The sequence below is a fragment of the Bombina bombina genome, chromosome 6, assembly GCF_027579735.1.
Source record: "Bombina bombina isolate aBomBom1 chromosome 6, aBomBom1.pri, whole genome shotgun sequence".
Classification (NCBI taxonomy): domain Eukaryota; kingdom Metazoa; phylum Chordata; class Amphibia; order Anura; family Bombinatoridae; genus Bombina; species Bombina bombina.
Window position 1 is genome coordinate 119,421,502 of NC_069504.1, and position 27,474 is coordinate 119,448,975.

At 35.7% G+C, this 27,474-nt stretch overlaps 1 protein-coding gene across 1 annotated transcript in view; it reads right to left on the reverse strand.

Annotated features, from left to right (window-relative positions):
• The window catches only part of LOC128664341 (mucin-19-like), a 138,813-nt gene that overhangs the window by 31,303 nt on the left and 80,036 nt on the right, over positions 1-27,474 (reverse strand). Inside the window, exons 31-34 of the mRNA XM_053719180.1 lie at positions 24,747-24,903; positions 23,677-23,796; positions 15,369-15,513; positions 9,719-9,750 (exon numbers count right to left, since the gene is read on the reverse strand). Of these exons, the coding sequence (XP_053575155.1) occupies positions 9,719-9,750; positions 15,369-15,513; positions 23,677-23,796; positions 24,747-24,903 (454 nt within the window). The remainder of the gene's footprint in view (positions 1-9,718; positions 9,751-15,368; positions 15,514-23,676; positions 23,797-24,746; positions 24,904-27,474) is intronic.

Sequence of the window (27,474 nt, forward strand, 5' to 3'; positions counted from 1 at the left end):
AAATGCACAAATTGCCTTATTTTTATTGTTTAATACAACTATAATGTACATAAAATATTCCCATTTGCCATACTATTACAAAATGTATCAGCATAACGTTCTTCTTAAAATCTATAAAAAAATATATATGCATAATTGTGTAACAAGAAATTTAAATAAATTAGGGAAATACAACATATATAAGGCTTAAAATAAGCATTTTTAATAGAAAATCCATCATGATGATATGTCAATATTTATTATGCTTTGCAAGACACTTTCAGAAAAACACACATAAGAATGGTTGGTATTGGAATGGATATTATGGAAAAAATATGGCATGACTGGATAACAGAAAAGGTATAATATACATATTTTAACTTATAAATAGATTTCTAAGGTAAAATGTTAAAAAGAAACAAAGTGTCACCAGACAGAAGTGGAACATTTAATTATCAAAGAAGCAGTTATTACGAATGCAGTGAGGTGGATACCTGAGAATATTAGGAGGCAAAAAAAAATTGTCGCTAGTATGTAGAAAAAGACAAATCTAATGAAGGTATATTAAAGTTTTTTTACATATAAGATATGCATTTGAATATGATTGAATTGTAAACATTCACTGTATACCTTGACTTAGATGTTTATTTTTAGCATTTTGTTTTAAATAAATATATATTCCATTTGTTCACACTTATATGGGTTAATAATGGTTACAAATATAAATAACTAACACCTAGATTACAAGTTATGCGCGCTATAGGGAAATTAACGAATGCAACAAAAGTTGCATTATTTAACCCTCTATAGCGCTGCCATTACAAGTTTTGAAACACCCGGCTTGTGCGTGTGATATGGTGGTTTTAAGCTCCATACCGCACACAATTCAAGCGCTGTTTTGACATGCTCATGCACTCTTTCCCCATAGAACCGTTTTCTCAATTCCAGTGCCTCTTTCTTAAAATCCTCATCCTTACTGCAATTTATTCTGGCCCTTAGGTATTGCCCAGTGGGTATACATAATTTCTGACTCTTTGGTGGAAACTTTTCCATTCAAGCAAACTGTTAGTTGATGTACTTTTTCTGTACAGTTTGGTATTTAAAGCACCATCGTGGTCTTCAGTAATTAATAGATCCAGAAAGGCAATTTTGGATTCGTCTATTGTATGTATATATTTCATTCCATATATGTTGTTATTTAGCCATAACATAAAAGCTAAATGCCCTTTTAAGGGCAATGCCCATACAAATGCCATTTTCAGGGCAATGGGTAGCTTAGGTTTTTGTTAGAATTAGTTTTTTTTTGTTGGGTGGTGGGTTTTACTGTTGGGGGGTCTTTGTATTTTTTTTTGCAGGTAAAAGAACTGTTTAACTTAGGGCAATCCCCTACAAAAGGCCCTTTTTAGTAAATTATGTAAAAATCGGTCATAATATAAGATATTGTCAACCAAAACTTAAAGGTATATGTTTATACCCAAAGGTATTAATATAATCTTTTCTTCATTTTTAGGAATAATCATATATGGTACTAGACTGTATTTTAGGGACTATACTAGATGGACAGTCATAGTTGACTTTCATGATCTGATTAAATCCAGCTATTATCATGCTGGTGTGTTAACAGGCAGGTCTTAGGGGTATGCATCTTAGGGGTATGCATTTATGTGATATTGCTTCATTTAGCCCTTTAGGTGCAGCTGACTGAAGTTCATGTATCCATCTGCACTCCATTTGTAGCAGGATTTTATTACAATTACCTCTACTGTCTTTTAATCTCAATTGTTCAATTGCAAAAAACTGGATGTCATATTTATCATTTACATGATACATATTCATGTGCTGAGCTATTGGTACTGATCTATTCCATTTAATGTCCTCAATGTGTTCCAAGATCCTAGTTCTTAACTCTCTGGATGTCTCTCCCATGTAGATCAAATTGCATTTGCACATTGCAACATAAATAACCACACTAGAGTTACAGTTCATAAATGTTTTTATCTCATATTTTTTATTTGTATTGGGATTTGTAAAACATTTTTTAGGGATTATGTTTCTGCATGCTTTGCATCACCCACATTTATAGAAGCCCTTAGTTTATCTTAGCTTGGACACAGCTATAATGCTTCTCTCTTGGTTTGGACACAGAATAATGGCTATTGGTCAAAATGTCTTTTAAATTTTGTGATCTTCTATTTGTTATTAGTGGACTTTTTGTTACCACCTCCAATAGGTCAGGGTCATCAGTGAGTACATGCCAATATTTCTTGAAGATCTGGCGAATTTTGCAATTATTTTTATCAAATGTACCTATGACTATTATAGTTTTTTCCTTTGCCTGTTCAAATGTATGACCTATTTTATTATTGTTTAGTAGGGATCTTCGATCTGGGGCTTTTGCTCTTTCATAGGCTTTTTTTGAGACATTGGTTAGGATAACTTCTCTCTCTGAACCGTTTTCTCAATTCCAGTGCCTCTTTCTCAAAATCCTCGTCCTTACTGCAATTTTTCTGGCCCTTAGCTATTGCCCAGTGGGTATACCTAATTTCTGACTCTTTGGGTGGAAACTTTTCCATTCAAGCATTTTTTAGGGATTATGTTTCTGCATGCTTTGCATCGCCCACATTTATAGAAGCCCTTAGTTTCTTTTAGCTTGGACACAGCTATAATGCTTCTCTCTTGGTTTGGACACAGAATAATGGCTATTGGTCAAAATGTCTTTTACATTTTGTGATCTTCTATTTGTTATTAGTGGACTTTTTGTTACCACCTCCAATAGGTCAGGGTCATCAGTGAGTACATGCCAATATTTCTTGAAGATCTGGCGAATTTTGCAATTATTTTTATCAAATGTACCTATGACTCTTATAGTTTTTTCCTTTGCCTGTTCAAATGTATGACCTGTTTTATTATTGCTTAGTAGAGATCTTCGATCTGAGGCTTTTGCTCTTTCATAGGCTTTTTTTGAGACATTGGTTAGGATAACTTCTCTCTCTGAACTGTTTTCTCAATTCCAGTGCCTCTTTCTCAAAATCCTCGTCCTTACTGCAATTTTTCTGGCCCTTAGGAATTGCCCAGTGGGTATACCTAATTTCTGACTCTTTGGGTGGAAACTTTTCCATTCAAGCAAACTGTTAGTTGATGTACTTTTTATGTACAGTTTGGTATTTAAAGCACCATCGTGGTCTTTAGTAATCAATAGATCCAGAAAGGCAATTTTGTATTTGTCTATTGTATGTATATATTTCATTCCATATATGTTGTTAATTAGCCAAAACATAATGCCCATACAAATGCCCTTTTCAGGGCAATGGGTAGCTTAGGTTTTTGTTAGAATTAGTTTTTTTTATTTTGGGGGGTTGGTTGGGTGGTGGGTTTTACTGTTGGGGGGTCTTTGTATTTTTTTATGTAGGTAAAAGAGCTGTTTAACTTAGGGCAATGTCCTACAAAAGGCCCTTTTCGGCACTATCTGACAACTTTTGCAGGTTATCAAGTTTCTAACAGGTACGCTCACCACTATTGCGGCCCAGCGTACCTGGTTTTCAATCCGCCACCTTGGAGGCCGCGGATGCCATAGGAATCAATGGGAGTCTGAAAGCAGCGAAAGCTCATGTTCGATGCTGACAGATATCCCATTGATTTCTATGCTAGAAAACAAGTTACGTTTACACCTAACACCCCTAACAGCCCCAAGTCTAAACACCCCTAATCTGCCTCCCCGACATCACTGCCACTTAAATAATGTTATTAACCCTATCCCGCCGCTCCCTGACACCACCACAACTAAATAAATGTATTAACCCCTATCTTGACGTTCCCGGAGCCCACCGCAACTAAATAAATGTATTAACCCCTATCCCTCTACTCCCGGAGCCTACCACAACTCTAATAAAGTTATTAACGCCTATCCTGCCGCTCCTGGACCCCTCCACAACTAAATAAATGTATTAACCCCTAAACCCCTGGCTTCCCACATCACTACCACTTACTAAACCTATTAACCCCTAAACCGCCAGCCCCCCACATCGCCATAAACTAAATTAAGCTATTAAACCCTAAACCTAACAACCCGCTAACTTTACATTAAATATTAACTCATCCCTATCTTATAATAACTATAACTATTATCCTACAATTACATTAAACTATATTAAAATATTGATTAACCTACCCTAACTGTTATACTAAAATTACATTAAACTAACAATTAAATTAACTATATTACATATTTAAAAACCCTAACCCTACTCAAGTTATTTAAATCTACTATAAAGAATAGTAGAAGTTACAAAAAAATAACAAATAAGTTACACAAAATAAAAAACACTAAGTTACACAAAATAAACAATAAATTATCACCAATCAATCTAATAGCCCTATCAAAATAAAAAAGCCCCCCCAATTAAAAAAAAACCCTATCCTACAATAAACTACCAATGGCCCTTAAAAATGCCTTTTGCAGGTCATTGCCCCAAAGAAATCAGCTCTTTTATTGGTAAAATAAAATACAAACACCCCCCAACAGTAAAACCCACCACCACCCACACAACCAAACCCCCTAAATAAAAACCTATCTAAAAAACCTAAGCTCCCCATTTCCCTGAAAAGGGCATTTGTATGGGCATTGTCCTTAAAAGGGCATTTAGCTTTTTTTCAGCCCAAAGTCCCTAACCTAAAATTAAAACCCACCCAATAAACCCTTAAAAAAACCTAACACTAACCCCCGAAGACCGGACATCCATCCTCATCCAAGTGGCAGAAGTCCTCCTCATTGAAGCCGGCAGAAGTCTTCACCCATGCGGGCAGAAGTCTTCCTCCATGCGGGCAGAAGTCTTCATCCAGACGGCATCTTCTATCTTCATCCATCCGGCGTGGAGCGGGTCCATCTTCAAGACTTCCGGCGCAGAGCATCCTCTTCTTCCGACGTCTGTTGCAGAATGAAGTTTCCCTTTAAATGACGTCATCCAAGATGGCGTCCCTTACATTCCGATTGGCTGATAGAATTCTATCAGCCAATAGGAATTAAGGTGGAAAAAAACCCTATTGGCTGTTGCAATCAGCCAATAGGATTGAGCTTTCATCCTATTGGCTGATCCAATCAGCCAATAGGATTGAGCTCACATTATATTGGCTGATTGGAATAGCCAATAGAATGCAAGCTCAATCCTATTGGCTGATTGGGCTGAAAAAGAGCTAAATGCCCTTTTAAGGGCAATGCCCATACAAATGCCCTTTTCAGGGCAATGGGGAGCTTAGGTTTTTTAGATAGCTTTTTATTTGGGGGGTCTGGTTGTGTGGGTGGTGGGTTTTACTGTTGGGGGGGGTGTTTGTATTTTATTTTACAGGTAAAAGATTTCTTTGGGGCAATGCCCTGCAAAAGGCCCTTTTAAGGGCCATTGGTAGTTCATTGTAGGCTAGGTTTTTCTTTATTTTGGGACGGCTTTTTTATTTTGATAGGGCTATTAGATTAGGTGTAATTAGTTTAAATTTTTGATAATTTATTTTTTATTTTGTGTAACTTAGTGTTTTTTATTTTGTGTAACTTAGTTGTTATTTTTTTGTAACTTAGTAATTCTTTATAGTAGTTTTAAATAACTTGAGTAGGGTTAGGTTTTTAAATATGTAATATAGTTAATTTAATTGTTAGTTTAATGTAATTTTAGTATAATAGTTAGGGTAGGTTAATTAGTAGTTTAATATAGTTTAATGTAATTGTGGTATAATAGTTAGGGTAGGTTAATTAGTAGTTTAATATAGTTTATTTTAATTCTAAAGGTAAGTTTACATTTATTATAAGATAGGGATGAGTTAATATTTAATGTAAAGTTAGCGGGTTGTTAGGTTTAGAGGTTAATAGCTTAATTTATTTTATGGTGATGTGGGGGCTGGTGGTTTGTGGGTTAATAGGTTTAGTAAGTGGTAGTGATGTGGGAGGCTAGGGGTTTAGGGGTTAATACATTTATTTAGTTGCGGAGGAGTCTGGGAGTGGGGGGATAGTGGTTAATAACTTTATTAGAGTTGCGGTGGGCTCTGGGAGCAGAGGGATAGGGGTTAATAACTTTATTAGAGTTGCAGTGGGCTCTGGGAGTGGAGGGATAGGGGTTAATAACTTTATTAGAGTTGTGGTGGGCTCCGGGAGCGGAGGGATAGGGGTTAATAACTTTATTAGAGTTGGGGTGGGCTCCGGGAGCGGAGGGATAGGGGTTAATAACTTTATTAGAGTTGCGGTGGGCTCCGGGAGCAGAGGGATAGGGGTTAATAACTTTATTAGAGTTGCGGTGGTCTCCGGGAGAGGAGGGATAGGGGTTAATAACTTTATTAGAGTTGGGGTGGGCTCCGGGAGCGGAGGGATAGGGGTTAATAACTTTATTAGAGTTGCGGTGGGCTCCGGGAGCAGAGGGATAGGGGTTAATAACTTTATTCGAGTTGCGGTGGGCTCCGGGAGCAGCGGGATGGGGGTTAATAACTTTATTTAGTTGCGACGGGGTCCGGGAGTGGCGGAATAGGGGTTAAACATTTTAGTATAGTGGCAGTGTTTAGTGACAGGGTATAAATAAAGTTGGGAAAAAGCTGAATAGCAGCAAGATCGATGACTGTCATTTAACAACAGTCCGCTGCTCATCGCCTCGTACTTGGTGCCCGGCTTTTTGACAGCTTTTTTATAAATAAGGAGAGCGTATTCAGGTCCGCGGCCTCGATGTTAGGCAATGTTAGGCGAGCGTATTGGTGCCGTTGAATGCAGCATAGTTGACGGCTTGATAGTTCGGCCTCACGGTCACTTTATTTCATCCTCTCAGTTTAAGGAAGTTTACTATGAAATCCCATATGATCACAGTAAAGTACAATAGGAATGCAGCATGGATGATGCTGATGAGCTGTTTGTTTTTCTTTCAACATGCAGATTACAGTAAAGAGAGTAGCCCTGGACAGGATTGCATTAGAAATTTGACCCCCAACCCCTTTTTGGCCAAGTGACTAAAATATGTGCAAACTTTTTTCTTGACTGTAGTAAAACATGAAAATATTGTAAAGGTAGTAATCACACAACCACTAATGGTGGGCCTGGCTCTGGATCATAGAACACTTATTCTGGTGAGCAAACCTTGAAGTGAAATATCATCTTTTTTTTTTTTACATGTGATGTTTATGTGATATTTTCTTGTCAGCTTTTTACATTTATGCTATATCACTCAAGTGATTTAGCATTTGAGTAACAACCCTTTAACTAACAAGTTTTGCAGCTCTTGAGCAGGATATTGCCCAGCTAATCGCCAGCTGGGTGTTAATCAGGACTTTACCAATATATGTATATATAACCCCTTGTGCAAGAGTTAAAGGGACATTCCAGTCAAAATTTGCACATAGATGAATTACATCTTGGAACAGAAACATATTTGCAATATACATGTATTGGCAAAAAATGTTTATAGAAAGAGTTATCACTGTTTTAGTGTTGACATTTTTCTCTGCATGTGCATGTGAAGCAAAGCTAGATATCTCAGTGCACTAGGATTTTAAATATTGGAGCTGCTCAGAGCACCAGTGGGGCTTGTATCACACCAACAATTAACACATTGGCCCCTATTTAACAAAGGTCTGTCGGACCTGATCCGACAGTGCGGATCAGGTCCGACAGACCTCGCTGAATGCGTAGAGCAATACGCTCTCCGTATTCAGCATTGCACCAGCAGCTCTTGTGAGCTGCTGGTGCAACGCCGCCCTTGCAGATTTGCTGACAATTGGCCGCCGGCAGGAGGGTGTCAATCAACCCGATCGTTCTCCATCCGGTTGAATTGTGGCGATGTCTGTCCACCTGCTCAGAGTAGGCGGACAGGTTAGGGAACAGCGGTCTTTAGACCGCTGCTTCATAACTGGTGTTTCTGGCGAGCCTGCAGGCTCGCCAGAAACACGGGCCCTCAAGCTCCATCCGGAGCTTGATAAATGGGCCCCATTGAGTCATTAACAGATGGTACAAGCACCCGAAACTCTCTGAGCAAGTGCTGTGTCTAAAATGCTGGTGCACGGTGCATACCTAAATACAGATTTTAAACAGCTATAGCTTTTATTAGAAGCACATATATATGTATATTACAAAAAATGTTTGTTTAAAACTGAAATGCATCCAGAGGGAATTCCAATTTTGGCTGGAATGTCCCATTAAATACAAAGTTTTCTAGGTTCACTAAAGCAAATATTACATACTCTAATGAATAAGAGCAAGCCTTTATTTTAAATGAGGATGTCCCTTTAGACCTAAATATCTCAGCAACTGCTGCTCATGTTATTCCAAGCAAAAGGGCATCTACTAGACAAAAACATTGATCTGCATGCAAAATTTCAAGTGCTGGTGTTTTACCTGTAGGTTCAACTAATTATTTTCTCATTTTCAATGTCAAGGTACAGGGAAAAGTAATACTTAAATGAATTAATAAATGTATATTTTTAACAATTTTAGTAACTGAGGGTACCCACAAGAAAATAGCATTTTAAAGGGACATGAAACCCACATTTTTTCTTTCATGATTTAGAAAGAGAATGCAATTTTAAAAATCTTTCTAATTTACTTCTATTATCTAATTTGTTTTATTCTCTTGATATTCTTTGCTGAAAAGCATATCTAGATATGCTCAGTAGCTGCTAATTGGTTGCTGCACATAGAAGCCTTGTGTGATTGGCTCACCCATGTGCATTGCTTTTTCTTCAACTAAGGATATCTAAAAAATAAAGCAAAATAAATAATAGAACTAAATTGTAATGTTGTTAAAATTTGTATTCTCTATCTGAATCATGAAAGAAAGATTTTGGGTTTAGTGGCCCTTTAAATGCCGAATTTTAAAGGAAATTGGTTGACATAATACAAAGATACAAGCACCTATTAAACAGGAATTAACAGTGAACACTACACCAAACATATAATGGCTGTACTACAGTGCAGCCATAATATATATAACATTTTTTATTGATAACTATAAAAAAAACATACATTTATGTAACAAAAATACATTTTCACCAACTAAAAGTTTGATAAATGCTGTACATTTTCTCTATTTACGAAGACCACAGCTGTGGCAAAGAAAAGGTTTGTAAAGTAGTAAACTACATAAAGATGTGTTATTTCTTGGTGTAAAATCAGATTGAATACACATGTATGCCTATTCTATGTAAGTTGTATATAAATGCTGCAGGTCATAAAAAGTACTTTCTAATTTGACCTTGCTGGTACCTACCTGATAACACAATTGAAGCTGGAGTTGTCAGTTCTGTAAGAAAATTAATTCAGTTGTTTGTAGGGGTTTGTTTGTAAGGTTAAATAAAACTATAAGGCTAAAAATATTTAAATTTAGTATACTATTATTGTGATGTATCCCCTTTCATTTTTTTTTTAAATCTAGATAATAAAAAAGAGTTTTGCAAAAATAAATATAAAAAAAAAATACATAGAAAATGTTACTAATTAATCATTTTAACATCAAATACTGAACAGCAATCATAATTGTACATTTTGATATCTGTAGTAATTTGTGTAGAAGTTTCAGCAGCTATATACAATAGGAAATTATTTTTTTAATATATTAACTGAGTATACACACAGCTTTAAAATGGTTACAATATGACTAATGATAAAGGTCTGCCCATTAAAACTATTAACCATGACTTTTCATATTAATAGTGTGATGTTTTGCTATATACAGTATATGTTATGATTTGTAATGTGGCAAACAAAGGGTAAATTATTTCTCACCTGTGCAATCTACTTCTCCTTCCTTGCAGCAGCTAGAAAAGATGAAAGGAAGAATACTTGTATTTTAAAACTAAAGAAAATGCATAATAAAATAATTAGTTGAGGACATGAAACCCAAAAAAATTCTTACACAATCCAGAGAGAAAATACAATTTCTTTCTTAAGACACGGTGAGTCCATAAAATCATCAATTACTGTTGGGAATATCACTCCTGGCTAGCAGGAGGAGGCAAAGAGCACCACACAAAGCTGTTAAGTATCACTTCCCTTCCCACAACCCCCAGTCATTCTATTTGCCTTCAGTCCAAAGAGGAGGTGAAGTTTTAGGTGTCTGTATAAGATTCTTCTATCAAGATTTTTTTTATTTGGAAGCCAGAGCAGACTTGCTCTGATCTTTCCTGACAAACTGGATTTAACTGTACTGCACGTTAGTCTCTTCAGTAGGGCAGTGGTGGCTTTAAAGCAGTTAGGAACTTGTAAGGCAGGCCTTGCTGCATTTTCCTAACATGTTGCTACCCTGGTATAGAAAGCCTGAGTGGGTTTACTCTGTCTTCCTTTTTCTACAGGTCTCTGTGAGGAGCAGCATCCTCTCATACCTAGTAAGCTGTCCTCCCGTCGGACGGCCAGATACAGGTAAGTGCTTTTGTCTTCTTAGTATTGGGGACTTGCACTTATGAGTCTTTCACTGCACATTAATTGGCACACATATTTATCCTTAAGAAGGATATTGTAGGCAGGAGTTAATACTGTATGATAGTATACCCTGAAGATTTGGCTCATGTGTTTAGAGGTACTTTAGGGGTTAATAATATATTTTATTGCCTATTGTTTTTAAAAGGGTTAATTAATTTGGGTTTTTGAAGAGTTCAATACCTTTTATCAGGCTACAATCTTTCTAAATTATATTTGGCTTGGTTGGAGAGCACGGTTTTTCTCAGAGGGATAGAGATACCGCTGCACAGTTTTATTGAAATTGCCCTGTAAGTTTTCAGTGGCTGCAGAATCCAACTACCTTTGCAGTTTTTAAGTTCGCCTTATTCCTATTTTTAATGTATCCACAGGCTTATGTACATTTTATTGAACTCTCTCTGGGCAACTGGAATGAAGCACAATATTAGCAATTTCGAGCTTCATTTCCAGCCGATGCCGTATCTCTGCTTCCTTTCTTCTGAATGAGTGCAGTGCCATTTTGCAGCTCTCGTCGGATCCGGTCATGTGACCCCGCCTCTTCAGTATCTCTGTTTGAGATCGGAACTGCAGCTAAATTGCAGTTTGGTCTTTTAGGGAGATTGCAGGAGTTCTCTTGTACTTAAATATTACAATAAACTTTGGGACATTAAAATTTCAGATAGCAAGGTTTCTGTTCCATTTCTACTACCCAGGTTGATCTCCCTCCCAGGTTTTGGTGAGGAGGATTCGCTGGTAGCTTCTGAGGGTGAAGTCTCAGATCTGGACAGTATAGTTCCTTTATCTGACACTGAAGTGATCTCCTTCAGATGTATGCTGGAATACCTTGTGTACTGTTAAAGTAGATTTTGGCTACTTGGACAACATCAATACCACTGTCGTTGTCAACCTTTGAAAGTTTTGTGATTTTTAGCATTTCTATTATGTCCTTCCTATGAAGAAGTGCTTTTACATGCCTAGACCTTTATGGGTTCATGGAGAGGAGGTTTAACTGTTCTGTCTGAGCAATGCCTTGCCTTAATAGACTTGCTATACTAACCCACCAGGCATTGTGGCTGATAGCTTGGTCAGCTGAGAAGCCTACCTGTGGCTTAGTGGTAAAGCCTAGGCTTTATAGTTCATTTCATGTTTCCTTTCAAGGATGAGACCTTGTTTGGACTGACTGAATTATCCTCTGTTTTTAAGGAAATATGTTTCTCCCAATCGTCAAGAGAGTAGGACTACAAGAGAGTTTCCTTTTTCCTATTTCTTCAAGGTCAGTCACATCTTTGGAAGGGCCGGTGAGGTAGCTCAGTTGGTTAATACCCTGACTACAAAAAAGCCTCTTTAAAAGATCCAAGGTTATCAGTTCAAATCCTGGCAGGGCCGACTCAGCCCATCATCCTTCCGAGGTCAATAAAATGAGTACCATTAAATTGAGTAATAATAACAACTGTTAAAAAAACAATCTTGGGCAAATCTTAGATTTTACCTTAGTTCCAGTCCCAGCCTGGGCACGGGATCCAGGTTTTTATCTCTAGTTTTTTCAGGGTCTGACCTTCAAAGCAGTGTCCTTATCATTTGGATCAAGAGGACATGGTCATAATGAACATAGACCTGTAGGATGTATATTTATTGATTCCATGATTTGAGATCTTCTCAAGTTTATGTTTCATCATCCTAGAAAGACTTTTGGGTATTGGGATATGGCAATGGTGCCTTTCTGGACAATATATGATTCAGGTGTTCTCCTTCCTTCAAGCATTTTCTCTTTCAAGAGATCTTGCCCAATCTTTTTTCCATAGACAGGGCATACTGGCATGGTCTAGTGGTTAGCTCTGATGCATCTGAAATAGAAGGTTGTGAGTTTGTATCTGGCTCGGTATTTCTGCGTTGCATACATGACCATCTACATATTTTAAAAATGAATCTGGTCCCTTGTTCCATTTACAAGGGTTATTTTTTTGGAGGACCTTAATAGATTCTCTATATTGGAGAAGAGTATATCACAGGTCAACTAATCAAGGATTTATTCCATTTTCTCTCGGTGCTGTCTTTGGTCCGGTCAACAGAAAGCCCTAATGGTCCAGTTCATAGCTTGACCATCTTGCAAGGGTTGAGATTTTGAATCTAACTGCAGTTGATTTTCCCTTCACTTTTCAGAGACTGTATGTATGGAGGGAATTGGTCTGATTGTTTCCATGGACATCATTCACCTTTTGCTATTTTCTATACAATGGAGATCATTCAGATCTGTCTCAGGGGATAGATCTAGATCAATCATCAAGAGATTTCCTTCTATGGTGATTTTTCAGGAGTATCTGTCTCAGGGTGCGTGCTTCTGGAGACATTCCTGGGTGATATGATCACGGCGCCAGCCTACTGGGCTGGGAAGCAGTCTGGAACTCATTTAAGGCATGGGAGTGTCTGCTTTCCTCTTTAACATCCTGGAGTTGAAAGAGATTCGCTTTGCTCTGAGGGCTTGACATCAGTTGTCTTTAACTTGGTTCCAGTCGGACTAGGTCTCCTCAGTGGCTTACGTCAGTGACCGTGCTGTCTAAAGCACTGTATTAATCTTACTGTCTCTTTGGAGGCGTGGGCTCATTTCCCTCCACTCCAGAATCCAGTTAACTATGCGGTGCATGGATTTTATTTAATACAGAGGGACTCAGAGTTCCTTAGTCATAAGAGGTGACTTTAATTGTCTGTGAACGGGAGTTCATGATAGTGGTTTATCATTCACTTTCCAGGGGTGGACAACTGGGATTTGGATTCTAAACAGACAAATATTTCACCGGAGAGTGGGACTCTCCTCCCGGAGGTGCTCTCCGGGAAAACCTTTACATGAGGGGTTCCCAGAATGGGCTTTTGAGGGTGTTTTGGCAGAACACCAAGCTACCAAGTTACGGTTCAAGATCTAGTGATCCGCAGACCGTTCTGATATATGTTCTGGTGGTTTTCCTGGGATTTCAATCTGGCATCCCTGTTTCCTCTGTTTGCTTCCTTTCACGAGTTATTGCTTGTGTCAAACAGTACAGAGCATCAGCAATTCTGATTGTTCCTGCATGGCCTCGTAAGATTGGGTAGGCAGTCCTAGCGGAGATATCGTCTAGCTCACCTTGGAGATTTTTTCTGAGGAAGGACCTTCTAATTCAGGGTCTTTTCCTTCTCCCAAATCATTTCTCGAGTCAGTCAGTTCTCTGAAGGGTCCGATTTCTGCGTTACTTTTCTTGCTGCATAAGCATCTGGCAGGCGGGCCAGATGTGAATTTTTTTTGTCAGGCCTTGATCAGAATCAGGCCTGTGTTTACGTCTGTTGCTCCTCCTGAGAGTCTTATCTTTTGTTCCTAAAATTTGCAGCAAGCTATGTTGGAACCAATGCATTCCATAGATATCTTGGAATGTTTTGTTTATTTTTGCTATCACTTCTGCTCAGAGAGTATAGGAACCCTGAGCTTTGCAGTGTGATTCACCTTATCTTATCTTTCATGCTGATAAGGCAGTCCTTTGTACTAAGTTAGGTTCCTTTCTAAAGTAAAATTGTTGTTCCTTCTCTTTGTCGTAGTTCTTTTTTCTGAAGAATGTTTGTTGCATAACTTGGTGGTTGTGCGTGCTTTACAATTTAATTTACAGACGGCTAAGGATTTCTCCAATCTTCTGTCCTGTTGGTTTGTTTCTCTGGGAAATGAAAAGGTAAGAAAGCTTCTGTGACTTCTCTTTCCCTCTGGTTGAGAAGAGTAACTGGGGTTTTTTATGAGACTGCTGGGCAGCAGTCTCCTGAGAGAATTACAGCTCTTTTCACTAGGGCTGTCTCTTCTTGGGTTTCCAAAATTGAAGCTTCTGTTAAATGGATTTGCAAGACTGCAACTTGTTCTTCTCTTTTCCCTATCAAAATTTTAAAAATTGGATTATTTTGCCTCGACTGAGGTTGTTTCGGGAGAAAGGTTCTTCAAGCAGTGTTGCCTTCTGTTTAGGTTACCTGTCTTGTCCCTCCCTAATCATCTGTGTCCTCTAGCTTGGGTATAAATTCCCAACAGTAATTGATGATTCCGTGGACTCACTGTGTCTTAAGAAAGAAAACAAAATTTATGCTTACCTGATAAATTTATTTATTTATTGACACAGTGAATCCACATTTTTTTTTATATTTAAACCTCAGACACCTCTGCACCTTGTGTTATTTCCTTTCTCTCCATTTCCTTAGGTCGAATGACTGGGGGTTGTGGGAAGAGAAGTGACACTTAACAGCTTTGCTGTGGTGCTCTTTGCCTCCTCCTGCTGGCCAGGAGTGATATTCCCAACAGTAATTGATGATTCTGTGAACTCACCATGTCAAGAAAGAAAGAAATTTATCAGGCAAGCATACATTTTATTTTTAAACAACTTTCCAATTTACTTCTATTATCTTTAATTCTGTCATTTTCTTGGTATCTTTTGTTGAAGGAGCAGTAATACACTACTGGGATCTAGCTGAAAGCCAATGAAAAGAGGCATATATATGAGCAGCCACAAATCAGCAGCTTCTGAGCCTACCTAGGTATACTTTCAATAAAGGATACAAAGAGCATGAAACAAATAAGAAAAAAATTATTTGGAAAGTTATTTAAAATCACATGCTCTATCTAATCATTGGGGGGGGGGTCATTTCCTTTTAGTTAGGTTGTAATATTGAATGCTTGACTGACACTGCAAACGGTAGCTATTGAAACTAGTTTCTATATTTATTGTTCAAGAACAAATTTATGTTTAGTTTTTATAGTATGAGCCAGGTATACATTCTACAATGGCTTCTAGTGGCTAGAATAATCATTAGCTACTAAATGTATCATGGTGCATGTATTAACTAGCAAATATAATATGCATTATATGACAATATACTATATACTGTAATTCTATTAGATACAATATGTTTTTACATGAAATGGTACACTGGTACATATTTTAACAGATTAAATAATGGATACATTTCATATTAAAAATCATACCAGCTTCTTCCACAATCATCTATAACTATTGTTCCAGCGGTAATTACTTGTCCTTTGTAACTACAACTGCATTTTGAAAGTGAAACACACTTCATGGTATTTTCATCATAATACGGGGCATCTTTAGGACATCTGGCATAACAACCTGTTTGAGAATAGACGGTATATTAAATATATCAGAAGTTTTTTCATAAATGTTGTAAATGGGGGGAAAATGTTATTTAAACAGTATTTGAAACAGTTTGACTTCATGAAATGTATTTGTTTATAATATTTTGCACAACATTCGTATATTTTCCATTAGAATCAATGACAATTTAATTAGTTAACCTGCTTATGGTTAACTAATTCAATTGTCAGTGTGATGTAATTGGGAATGGGTTTTTTTACACTTATATTAGTAAAATGCCTGAATAAATGTAAAAAAAAACATTTTATCTGATGTTTTTTTATAGAATTTAAACACAACTATACAAATTGCAAATGTGGAGAGTAAGTCATGATGGCTAATTAATCCAACATTGACCATGTAATGTGTGTGAATGCAGATTCTTCCACTTAAAGGCACATTTTACTCTAAAATGTTTTCCCTTTAAATGTGTTCCGAAAGTTCCATTTTACCACCTGAAGTGTATTTAATTATTTGCCAATAGCTAGCTCCTTTTACCTATATTTTATTAGTTCAAATAGTTGCTTTTGTCTGTTGAAACAACCACCGATAATGAAATATAGATGTTTTCGCTATCGAAAAGTTAAACAAGAGACAATAACACTAATTTATCTCACAGTTGAGGGTAGGCATAAAAAAAAAAAATTGTACTTGAAAATAACTGGTTATGCTCAATGGACCAGGCATAATTTGTATTTCAATCCATTACTATTAGACAGAAGTAAGGTCCGCTACCTTGCAGGCTAAGCCCCTTTTTATGGGCCTGTCCATAAGAACAATAGGAGATTTAATAAGCAAAAGGAGCTATTTCAAATACACACAAAATAATCATGAAGAAACAATTTACCATACATCTAACACTCTGCAGGAGATATGACATAACATTTGGAACACATTAAGGGGAAACAAATGTTATATTTAAGTGTCCCTTTAACCAATTTTCACAACTTATAAGGTTATATTTATTAACAATTTCCTATTTTTTTCTGTTAATTTTAAACATCATAACACTTCATTGCAATCATAAATGAACATTCCGACATTCACATTTAAGTTGTGAACAAGTTTAACCATTTAAAATAGGATTTATTAACTTCTTCTTAAGTCAGGAACCATCATATGTACAGTATTTGCATGTGAAATAAGCTTTTAAAGCATGCTCAAAATCTTTATTTAAAAAAAATATATATAGAAACAGAACAGCCAAGATATGCCATTCAACCAGGTAAAAGTGACCTTTCAAATAGTTAAAGGGACATTAAATACTAAATAATGCACATGACAAGCTACCCCAATCCATATGTCTCTGCACCCTGTAGACTTTAAAGGGACACTAAACCCCAAAATATTATTTCATGATTCAAGTAGAGAATACAATTTTAACAACATTCCAAATTACTTCTATTATCTAATTTGCTTCATTCTTTAGATATCCATTATTGAAGAAATAGCAATGCACATGGGTGAGCCAATCACACAAGGCATCTATATGCAGCAACCAATCAGCAGCTATGGAGCCTATCTAGATATGAGTTTCAGCAAAGTATATCAAGAGAATGAAGCAAATTAGATAATAGAAGCAAATTAGAAAGTTGTTTAAAATTGCATACTCTATCTGAATCATGAAATAAAAAATTTGAGTTTCATGTCCTTTTAAGCTCTTCGGAGCAGGGCCTTACTATTACTTCTGCACTAGTTTTGTTTAGTTGTTATATTTTTGTATCTTATCACAAATCTTTGTCATTGCATACCCTTTCTCTGTACCATGCACTATGGGATTTTGCAGCGCTATAAAAATGTATTACATTTTATAAGCACAGTATTGAGGTTATTCCTTATCTCCCTCTAGTCATCGATGCTGCCATGTTGAAATCTCGCTTTGCATTATGTTCCAGTACTGACCCGTGCAGCAACTATTCTTCAAATAGCTGGTGTAACCTATGTTCCATAATGGAAGCACCCATGCTTAGGAGGTGCATGAGTGAGTGCACTATCAATAATACAGGCCCGTGCACAGAATAGAGCACAATCTGATATTACAAGTCAATGGTAAAACAGAAATACCAGAGAAGGTTTAGCGGGGCCAACATCTCTATACTTTTAATGAATAGCGCAGCCTCACAATATCGCTTATATTTCAAGTTGTGAGCTATTTATTGCAAGCAAGCGAAACGCATAAAAGCTCTAAAAACATTACCATGACTTGGGCTAGAGTAAAAGTATAACAAAACACATGGCAAACATATTCAAATAAAGTATTACACTCATATATATATATATCATCTTAAAACAACATTAACACAATATTTTTTTGTTTCTAAATTAGAAATAGTTACAATAGCATTGTTCTCTCAGAAGAGAATGTTATTTAAGTAAAGAAAAATGCTATTTTAACTATATTTCAATGCACCTTCAGATTTAGTGCACTTGGTTTAGCAGACCTTTGCTTTAACTCTAAAGCGAACGCCAGAACAGGGTTTTTGTAGCACTCCCTAGTGAAGTGTATGCTGAGAGGGACTTAGAGCGGATACACTATCCAACCTCCGGATGTCAGCATGCCGAGGCTTTCACTCAAGAGGTAACTTTTATCTTTCAACTTGTAATATGAGCACAAGAATAACTTAAAGGGACTTGAAACCCAATTTTTTTCTTTGATGATTTAGGTAGAGCATACAATTTCTAACAACTTTCCAGTTTACCTCTATTATCAAATTTGCTTCATTCACTTGGTATAATTTGTTGAAGGAGCAGTAATGCACAACTGGTGTCTAACTGAACACATTGGTGAGCCAATGGCAATCTGTGTTTGTATTTATATATATATATATATATATATATATATATATATATATATATATATATATATATATATATATATATATATATATATAACCTGGAACCTGGAAGTTTCGCATAGTCAAGCACCATACACAAGGCTGCATCGAAGGATAAAGCTCCAACAAGTTTCATACAGTGACGTGAACCATACTATGGATTGTCCACTGACTACAACCTCTACGTGACTACACATTACCTCATATGATTGAGGTAACCTCCGGTAAGAAGACATCCATCTCTCTTTTTTGTGTATTTACTAAGAAATTGAACTGATGCACAAGGATCGTCCAAAAGACTGTATCCACATTATTATCACATTGTATTTTGATGCGCGGAAGTATATTTGATTATTTCTCTTTCTCATATATATTCTACAGTGTCAGGGGTACACTAATATCTAGCCTTCACGCTGCACAATTTTTTTCCATCAATAATATTTGATGTATACTGGCTGTTCTAGCAATATTTGTATATAAGAAAATCTATACATCACCTTACTCGCATATATATACACACATATAGTTGTATATATATAGTTTTGCCTAATAGAATATTAGCCAAATCAGATATTGAGTTCCTATTAGAGCGCTGGTATCTTTCTTGATTTATATATATATATATATATATATATATATATATATATATATATATATATATATATATATATATATATATATATATATACAGCCACCTAGGTTCTTTGCTGCTCCTGAGCAAACAGAAAAACCATTCAGCAAATTATAACAAGAGAAAAATGCAAATTAAATAATAGAACTACATTGGAAAGTGATTTCAAATAGTATGATCTGTCTGAATCATGAATGTCTAATTATGACATTACTGTCATTTAATTTTTATTTTTGAGCTCCACTTGTAATCTAGGAGTAAGGGGCCGAATTATCAAGCTCCGAATGGAGCTTGATGCCCCTGTTTCCATTCGAGCCTTCAGGCTGGCTGGAAACAGTAGTTATGAAGCAGCGGTCTAAAGACATAACATGTCCGCTGCCTCTGAGGCTGCGGTCTTCAATCCGCCCAATCCTATACAATCAGGTTGATTGACACCCCCTGCTAGCAGCCGAACGTCCGCGAATATGCAGGGGGCGGCATTGCACAAGCAGTTCACAATAACTGCTTGTGTAATGATAAATGCCGACAGCGTATGCTGTCTGCATTTATCGATGTGCAGCGGACATGATATGCTACATCGTATCATGTCCGTGCGCACATTAATAATTAGGCCCCTTAGTGTCTAATGTCCCTTTAAGGCTGTTGAAATATATTAGTTGGTGATGGAATAGTACTATTGTAAAACTCTTAATGTGATTACTCATATAAATGTGTATACTATATTAGCACATAAGCACTTTGCATACAGCGCAAATGTTTTTAAAGCTAAATTTGTATTGCTTTGCAGCCAAGGGCCATATGCCTTAGGATTAGGGATGTGCGAATGTTTCTAAAAATTCGAAATTTAAAACGAATTTTGATACATTCGTTCATTCGAATCGAATTTCGAATGTTTATATTACATTCTAACATTCTATTTTCAAATTTTTGTTTTCGAATTTTTCAATAAAGTTTGAAAATATTCGTTCGAATAATAGAATGTTTAGCTACCTATTCATTCAATTTCGAAATGTAATATTCGAATTTGAATGTCCTATTCGAATTCGAAATAGTATTTCTAGTCTAATACTGTGTTTTATAAATGTAATATTCAAGTTTGAATGGGATATTCGATGCGAATTGTACATTCGAATTCGAAATAGTGTTTCTAGTCTACAATTGTGTTTTATAAATGTAATATTCTAATTCGAAAGTGATATTCGAATTTGAATGTGATGTTCGAAAACTGTAAATAACATTCGAAAATCAAATTTTTAAGAATATTCGTCGTTATCAACATTCTATTATGTAAATCGAATTTCTACAATAACATTCGTTCTAACATTCAAATTCGAATATAAACACATACGCCCATCCCTACTTAGGATGTCTCTTGAACTTATATTATCAGTTTCTCTGTGGAAAGTTTTTTCATGATTCAGAGAATTAAATTTTAAACAACATTTCAATTTACTTCTATTATCTAATATGATTTATTCTTTAGATATCCTTTGTTGAAGAAATAGCAATGCCATGTGTGGGTCAGTCACACAAGGCATCTATGTGCAGCCACTAATCAGAAGCCAAACAACATATGCTTTTTAACCAAAGATACCAAGAGAATGAAGCAAATTAGAAAACAGGTGTACATTTGAAAGTTGTTTAAATTGTTTTCTCTGTCTGAATAATGAAATAAACATTTTCAGATTTGTGTCCCTTTAAGGACAAATAAAAATGAGTTCCTGAGCAGATAAAGCAATTGCTGTAGAAAATGTTGCAGTGTCACAACTGAGCAAAATAAAGTGTATTTCATCGTTCTTATTGTATTATTATTAAACATTTTGGGCCAGATTACAAGTGGTGCTATATTTAACACTTCTGATCTAGCGTTAACTGTGCTAGAAGTAAGCTTTTGTGCGCTTCAGGTTACGCTCCTATTACAAGTTGAAATTAAACTGTTTCCGCTTGTGCGCTAACTTGACAAGCGTAAAAAGCTGAACATACAACATCACAAGCTCGATATGGTATTCCCCCATATACGTCAAAGGAGCAAAAAAAGTGGGGGGAAAAATAACATTCTACTTGCGCGCAAACATAATCGCATATTCTCAAGTGCGCTAAACTGACATGAAAATATAAATATTTCACATTCCCATGTTCTTCACATAGAAGAATATGTTCTATTTATTCATAAACACATATATCTACATATTTCTGCTGGTATTTTGATAAGATATATATCTATACCTATATATAAAGATGATTATATATAGACATATATATATATATATGTATATATATATATATATATATACCTATATATACATAGAACATATTCATATACATAGAACATTGGAATGTTAAATATTTACAGTAAATACACACTATGGGCTCCATGTACTAAGAGGTGAGGTGGGCGGACAGCTTCTCAACTTGCGAAGCTGTCCACCCCCCCCCTTCGATACATACGGACAGCAGATCTGTATTTTTGTAATAAAAAAAATATTTTTGTAATAATTTTTATTAGATGTTGTTACTGTAGTTTATAATATTTTTATGATGTGTATTGTGACACCTTTTGTTTTGTGAAACAGTTAAAGGGACATAAAACAAGTTGGGATAGATACAAAATATAATAATATAAACTTTAATTACCTGCAAATTTATACTGCAGTGCCTCGCCATTAACCCTTTCTTTTTAATTTCTGAATTGTAAAGCTCTAACTCCCCCCACATATTTCCTAATATGGCTGTATCTATGTATATTGTTGTTTTGGTAGAATGCAAAAATGCATAGGGATTATCTGCTGGAGCATGCCTAGAAGCTGTGAACTCAGTTGAAACACAATGCCTGCGTCTAAACACTGGTAAGGGGGGTGGAGTTGGCTTCTCCAGGCAGCTTAGCTATGTAATTAATGTTGCTTATTTTTAAAAATTATTTTAAAATACTTGCCAGCAATTTAAAAAAAAAATTATGCAAACAATGTTTAATTAATTACCCCTTTTAGGATATGCACAGATCTCAACCTGTTTTATGTCCCTTTAACCAGAGCTCAGAGGTTGCACTAACCAAATGCAGGTTAACTTCAATTGTGCTCAAGCAGTCACGTTTACTTTCAACTTGTAATACAAGCAAAAAAATCTGACACTCAAACACCAACAATAATCCTATTTTTGCTCACTCGTAACAGTTAGTGCTCCACTCGTAATCTACCCCTTTATTAGGATTTTATTTTTGAGTTTAATGTAAATTTTATATACATGTTAAAAATAAATTACTTAGATATGATGTTAATTAATCAGTCCTAGAGTAGATAGAGAAGTTATGAATAGTGTGCTAAAAGCAGAGATGTACTTCCAAGGAGAAACCAATAGGCTTGAGGAGACTTTTATTGTAGGGAGTCTGCGGAACCTGTTGGCACTCTACAAATAACTGTTAATAATAACAATTACCTAATGTATTTATTATATGGTTAACTAAAAATGTTATAGTATGTGCAGGTAATCTCAATATTTTATGCATGTGGCTTTACCACTTAGCAAAATAAATGAAGTTTTGGGGTAAATGAAATAATCAAACGCAGAATATATCAGTTTTGGTGAAAGGTAAACACATAGCATGAACAATAATAGTCAAGAGTTACTACAGGAAGTACAAAACATATCATTTCCTTACAAAATGCATTTTATATCAATCCCTAAACTAATTAGCCATTTGCCTGCATACCTTTGCTTGACACACTGCCTTCTTCTGATTTCTAGTACTGTAGGTATACAGCATATAAAATACAATTTTGCAATATTTATATATCTCATTTATGTATTTCATAATAGTATACTCTTAACTACACATTATACCGAACTAACTTGTATTTAGTCACAGCTTCACTCAGTAATTGTTTCATATTTGCTTCCTTAGACTGTAAGCTTGAGTGCAGTTTCTGCCCGTAGTGTATGTTGAATAAAGTATAATTGCTACTGACTGGTCTCCAGGGCAAAACACTCTTTCCTCTTAATTTTGTTTTGTTTAAAGGGCCATAATACCCAAATGTTTAAACACTTGAAAGTGATGCAGCATATCTGTAAAAAGCTGACTAGAAAATATCACCTGAACATCTCTATGTAAAAAAGAAAGATATTTTACCTCAAAAGTTCCTCAGTAGCCACCTCCCATTGTAAAGGACTTCTAAGCAGCATATTAGTATGTCTGTCCTGGAACATCTGAAAGGATGAGCATCGTGCACTCTCATATTATTTCACCAATCAGGTAAAGGAAGCTTACTATGAAATCTCATGAGAGTTAAGTCAAATCTCATGAGATCACAGTAAGAGTTCATGACCTCAGCACTGCTGATTGGCTGCTGTTCATTTCTTCATTTTTTTTAATTTTTTACCTGCAGCTGGGAGCAGCTGAGTATAACTTTTTACACAGAACTTACTCTGCTGAGTTGAGGAGATTGTGAGGTAAAATATCTTCCTTTTTTACATAGTGATGCTCAGGTGATATTTTCCTGTCAGCTTTTTACAGTTACACTGCATCAGTTTCAAGTGATTTAGCATATGAGTATTATGTCCCTTTAAGTATTATCACTGTCTCTTAAAGTGCTGCAAATGTGTGGGCACTTTATAAAGAATATATAATTAATATAATGACACATAAGGAATATATGATAGTGATAGACAAACAAGTTTTACCTTCTAGTGTTGGTGAAGCTTTATTTTTAATCCCACTGCATGTTAGCATGTTTGATGACCCACCGGCTTCATAGTGCCAAATATTTTCTCCATACCCATTGTAATAATCACAAAACACAGCTGTAATAAAAAAAAAATAAAAGTACAAAAAGTTAGTAATGAAACTACATGTGTACTAGAATAAAAACTCAATAATATAATTAAAGAATATTCACTGAGAATTAGAAAAAAAGCCTTACATTTGTAGAAAAATGGGAATAAAATGAAACCATTGTTTCTGATTCTCTGTAGTGCTGTGTTCATATTTGTATTAAAGCCACAATGTATGTACTGGTATACCCCGCTCATACAGCGGGTTAGGGACCGGAGCCCCGCTGTAAAGTGAAAACCGCCTTAAAGTGAAACAAGGCAGTTTTAGCTTTCTTTTCAGTGTTTAAAATCTTAAAAACATGTTTGAACTAACATTTATTAGGGGTGTAATAGTGCTACGTTTAGTTTAACACTTGCACAGCAAGTATTCAATTAGTATTCAATAAATACTGTACGTGTAAAATAGTGACAATTACTGTAGTACAATTTGCCAGACTATAGCACTGAGACACAGATTGCACTGCAATGCTGTGAACAGATTGAACTAAGCATAGCAAAATGGTGCCAGTCACTTTTCTCGCAATCTCACGATGATTACAGCACTGTTTCAAAATGCTTGGAGGTTGAACTTCAGCTCCACAAAGCTCTGTATTAGCAAATCGCTGTAAAGTGAAGTGCTGTAAAGTGAGGTATACCTGTATACCTTTATATAATATACAGGGCTATATTTAACCATAAACATTAATCCATAAGCTCTGTAGATATACTGTCTAAAAGTCAAATGTGTTACAGGAGACAAGTTTTTTTACAAAAGAAACGTGCAGTGAACTGGAGGAAAGCACAATAAACGTGGCTAAGTGCACTGGAGATTAAACTAGACAAACAGAAAGTGTTCATTCTACCATTGAAACTTACTAAATATGTACAAAATAAATCATATCTAAACTAAGATTTGTACAAACAAATAAATGCATACTTACGACACAAATCTATAGAACGCCATTGAACACATTGCCCTGCAGCATTGCATGCATCAGCATACATGGACACAGTAGTACAAAACCCAACATATTTGCCTTCCATATCACAAATACAGGCCTCTTTCATGCACGCTTCATAATACGGCTCTGGGTTAACCTAAAAGAGAAGATTATTTTACAAAAATATTTTTTTCCTTAAAATTATGCTTTCTGCATGGTCCAAGATATACAACTTTAAAAGGTAAGGATGCACCATTTGTATTTGCAGCAAAAAAAAAAAAAAATTAAAAAAAATACCACTATGTCAAAAGTAAATATAATATAAGAAAATATTAACTAATTGCTAATCTTAAAAATATACACATAAACTACAGTATTATGTGTGTAATATGAGAACAATTCTGATTTAGCCATATGGATAATATACTTAACATGGAATTAAAACAAACTATGTTATTGTGTTATGTCAAATAAAAAATATAAAATAAAAAAACACTATGTTTTAAGTTTAGCTTTAGACCTTGGAATAAACTTATAAAACTGAAATTTTATATAAGGTTCAATGTTGTATTTGTTATCCATAAGAAAAATAGAAAATCCCAGTAAAAAAAATGTAATCCTAGACTAATTAATGAAAACCTTTTTTGGTCAAAACATTTTCAAAAAATGTTAACAAAAACTGGTTGTGTACTCAAAGCACTATATTTATCCCTAAGGGCTAATGTTAAACATACTTAAATAAATTCCCATAGTAAATACCTTGCATTACTACATAATATGGCAACTTTAAGCATAAAGAAAAGAATTAACAGAGATAGTGAACTTAAGCACATTAGATAGCATGGCCAATGATTTCACAAATTGATATGCTACATATATAAAAAAAATATGTTTTAAGTTTAGCTTTAGACCTTGGAAAAGGAGTTCAAAAACTGGGATTCACATTTAGAAAAGAAATAGAAAATCCTCAATGTATCTCTAATACCTGACAAATGCATGCCAAAAACAGATTAATATCTCCATAGATGTGGGGCCGCTCCCACAAACCCCAAAAATGGTTGGCATAGGAACAAGGAACCTTAGCCCCCATTGCAGTCCTACATCATTTGAAATAAATTCAGCCATTAAAAAAAAGTTATTATCAAACTGAAATTGTACAAAGCAAAACTTCTTCAAGAAAATCTTTACTGCAATTACTCATGTATGTCAAAAAGTATTCCATGGTAAAAAATAAAATCTGAATCTAAAACACCTAGCTCCAAGCCATTATCCACATGGTCACATAAGAGTATCTTAAAATGTTATCAATCATATATGAAAGCCTACAATCACATTTTTAGTTAACTGTCATGTTATCCATCCAAAGATATAAATCAAAATCTTCTAAGTGCTATCTATACCTCTAAGCAAAATGAAAGGTCTTCCACTAGGAAGAGGCAAAAACACATCAAAATACCAGAACTTTAATCTCTTCCACTCTTCCTTTAAGTTTTTGCCTCCAAGAAGGAGTGAGATGAATTGTGAAGTGCTGATCTACACATCATTGAAAGGGGTTCTCAAACTGAGCTTAGGACCAATTTCTCCCCAGCGTACATCCTGGACAGAGGGGAAGACAGGAGTTTAGCCAGGCAGTGAGAAATCTTCTCCCAGTATAGAGATGTCACAGGCTAGGTGAAATGTGAAATTCACCAGTTGGAAATGAAGCACAAAAAACTCAATTTGCTAATCCCCTAGTCTACAGTGTGATGCTCCTTATAAGATCCTTGGCACTATTCTTGCACTGACTCGAATGGGCCCATCTAATGAAAACAGTCATCTGCAGCTGAGGCACTCACAGTAAACAAACGTGGATTTGTCATCTAAATAATACAGTTTGCTCTCTTTCAGGGGCTCATGTTACGCATATTGTAGAGCGTATTGATAGATGGTTCTGATCTGCAGTCATAGTGCATAGTGAATGAAGGAATCAGCAGGAGATGGAGTGTCCTAAAAATGGCTTCAGGGAGTTAGGTAGCAAGCTGAAAGCATGGACATCCAAGGTAACATTTTCAAAGATATTACCAGTGCCATGTGTTAACTCAGAAAGGCAGAAGGAGCTAAGGTCAGTTAATTCATGATTAAAATAGTGTTGTAAAAATTAAGGGTTTGACTTTTAAAGAACTGGGCTGACTTTTTACTTGGGTACAATTTGAACAGTAAGGATGGATTGCACATAAATTACATGGCTTTGGGGGAGAGGATAATAGCACTCTTAGAGAATCTTTTAAATTAGGCAAAGGTTGGGGCTCAGACAGATCAGTCTGTAAATATGTCACATTTAAAATATATCAAGGAAGGGATGACTTAGGAAATGTCACATTAGAAAGCTTGGAGGAAAGCACACCAAGTAGCAGCAGAAAGCACATGAAAATTAAATGTATGACAGCAAATGCAAGAAGCATGACAGGTAAAATGGGGGAGCTGGAGCTCTTAGTTGCAGAAGAGGACTATGATATTATCAGTATAACTGCAACTTGGTGGGATCATTCACATTACTGTGCAGTTAACGCAGAGGGGTATACTTTATTTAGGAGGGATATGAGTAATAAAAGGGGTGGAGGAATCTGCATGTATATTAAACCTGACCTTAAACCTACAATAAGGGAAGATATTTATGATGATACAGGTGATAATGTAGAGACTCTGTGGGTTGAAATAAGGAGTGGGGGGATCTTACAAAAATATTACT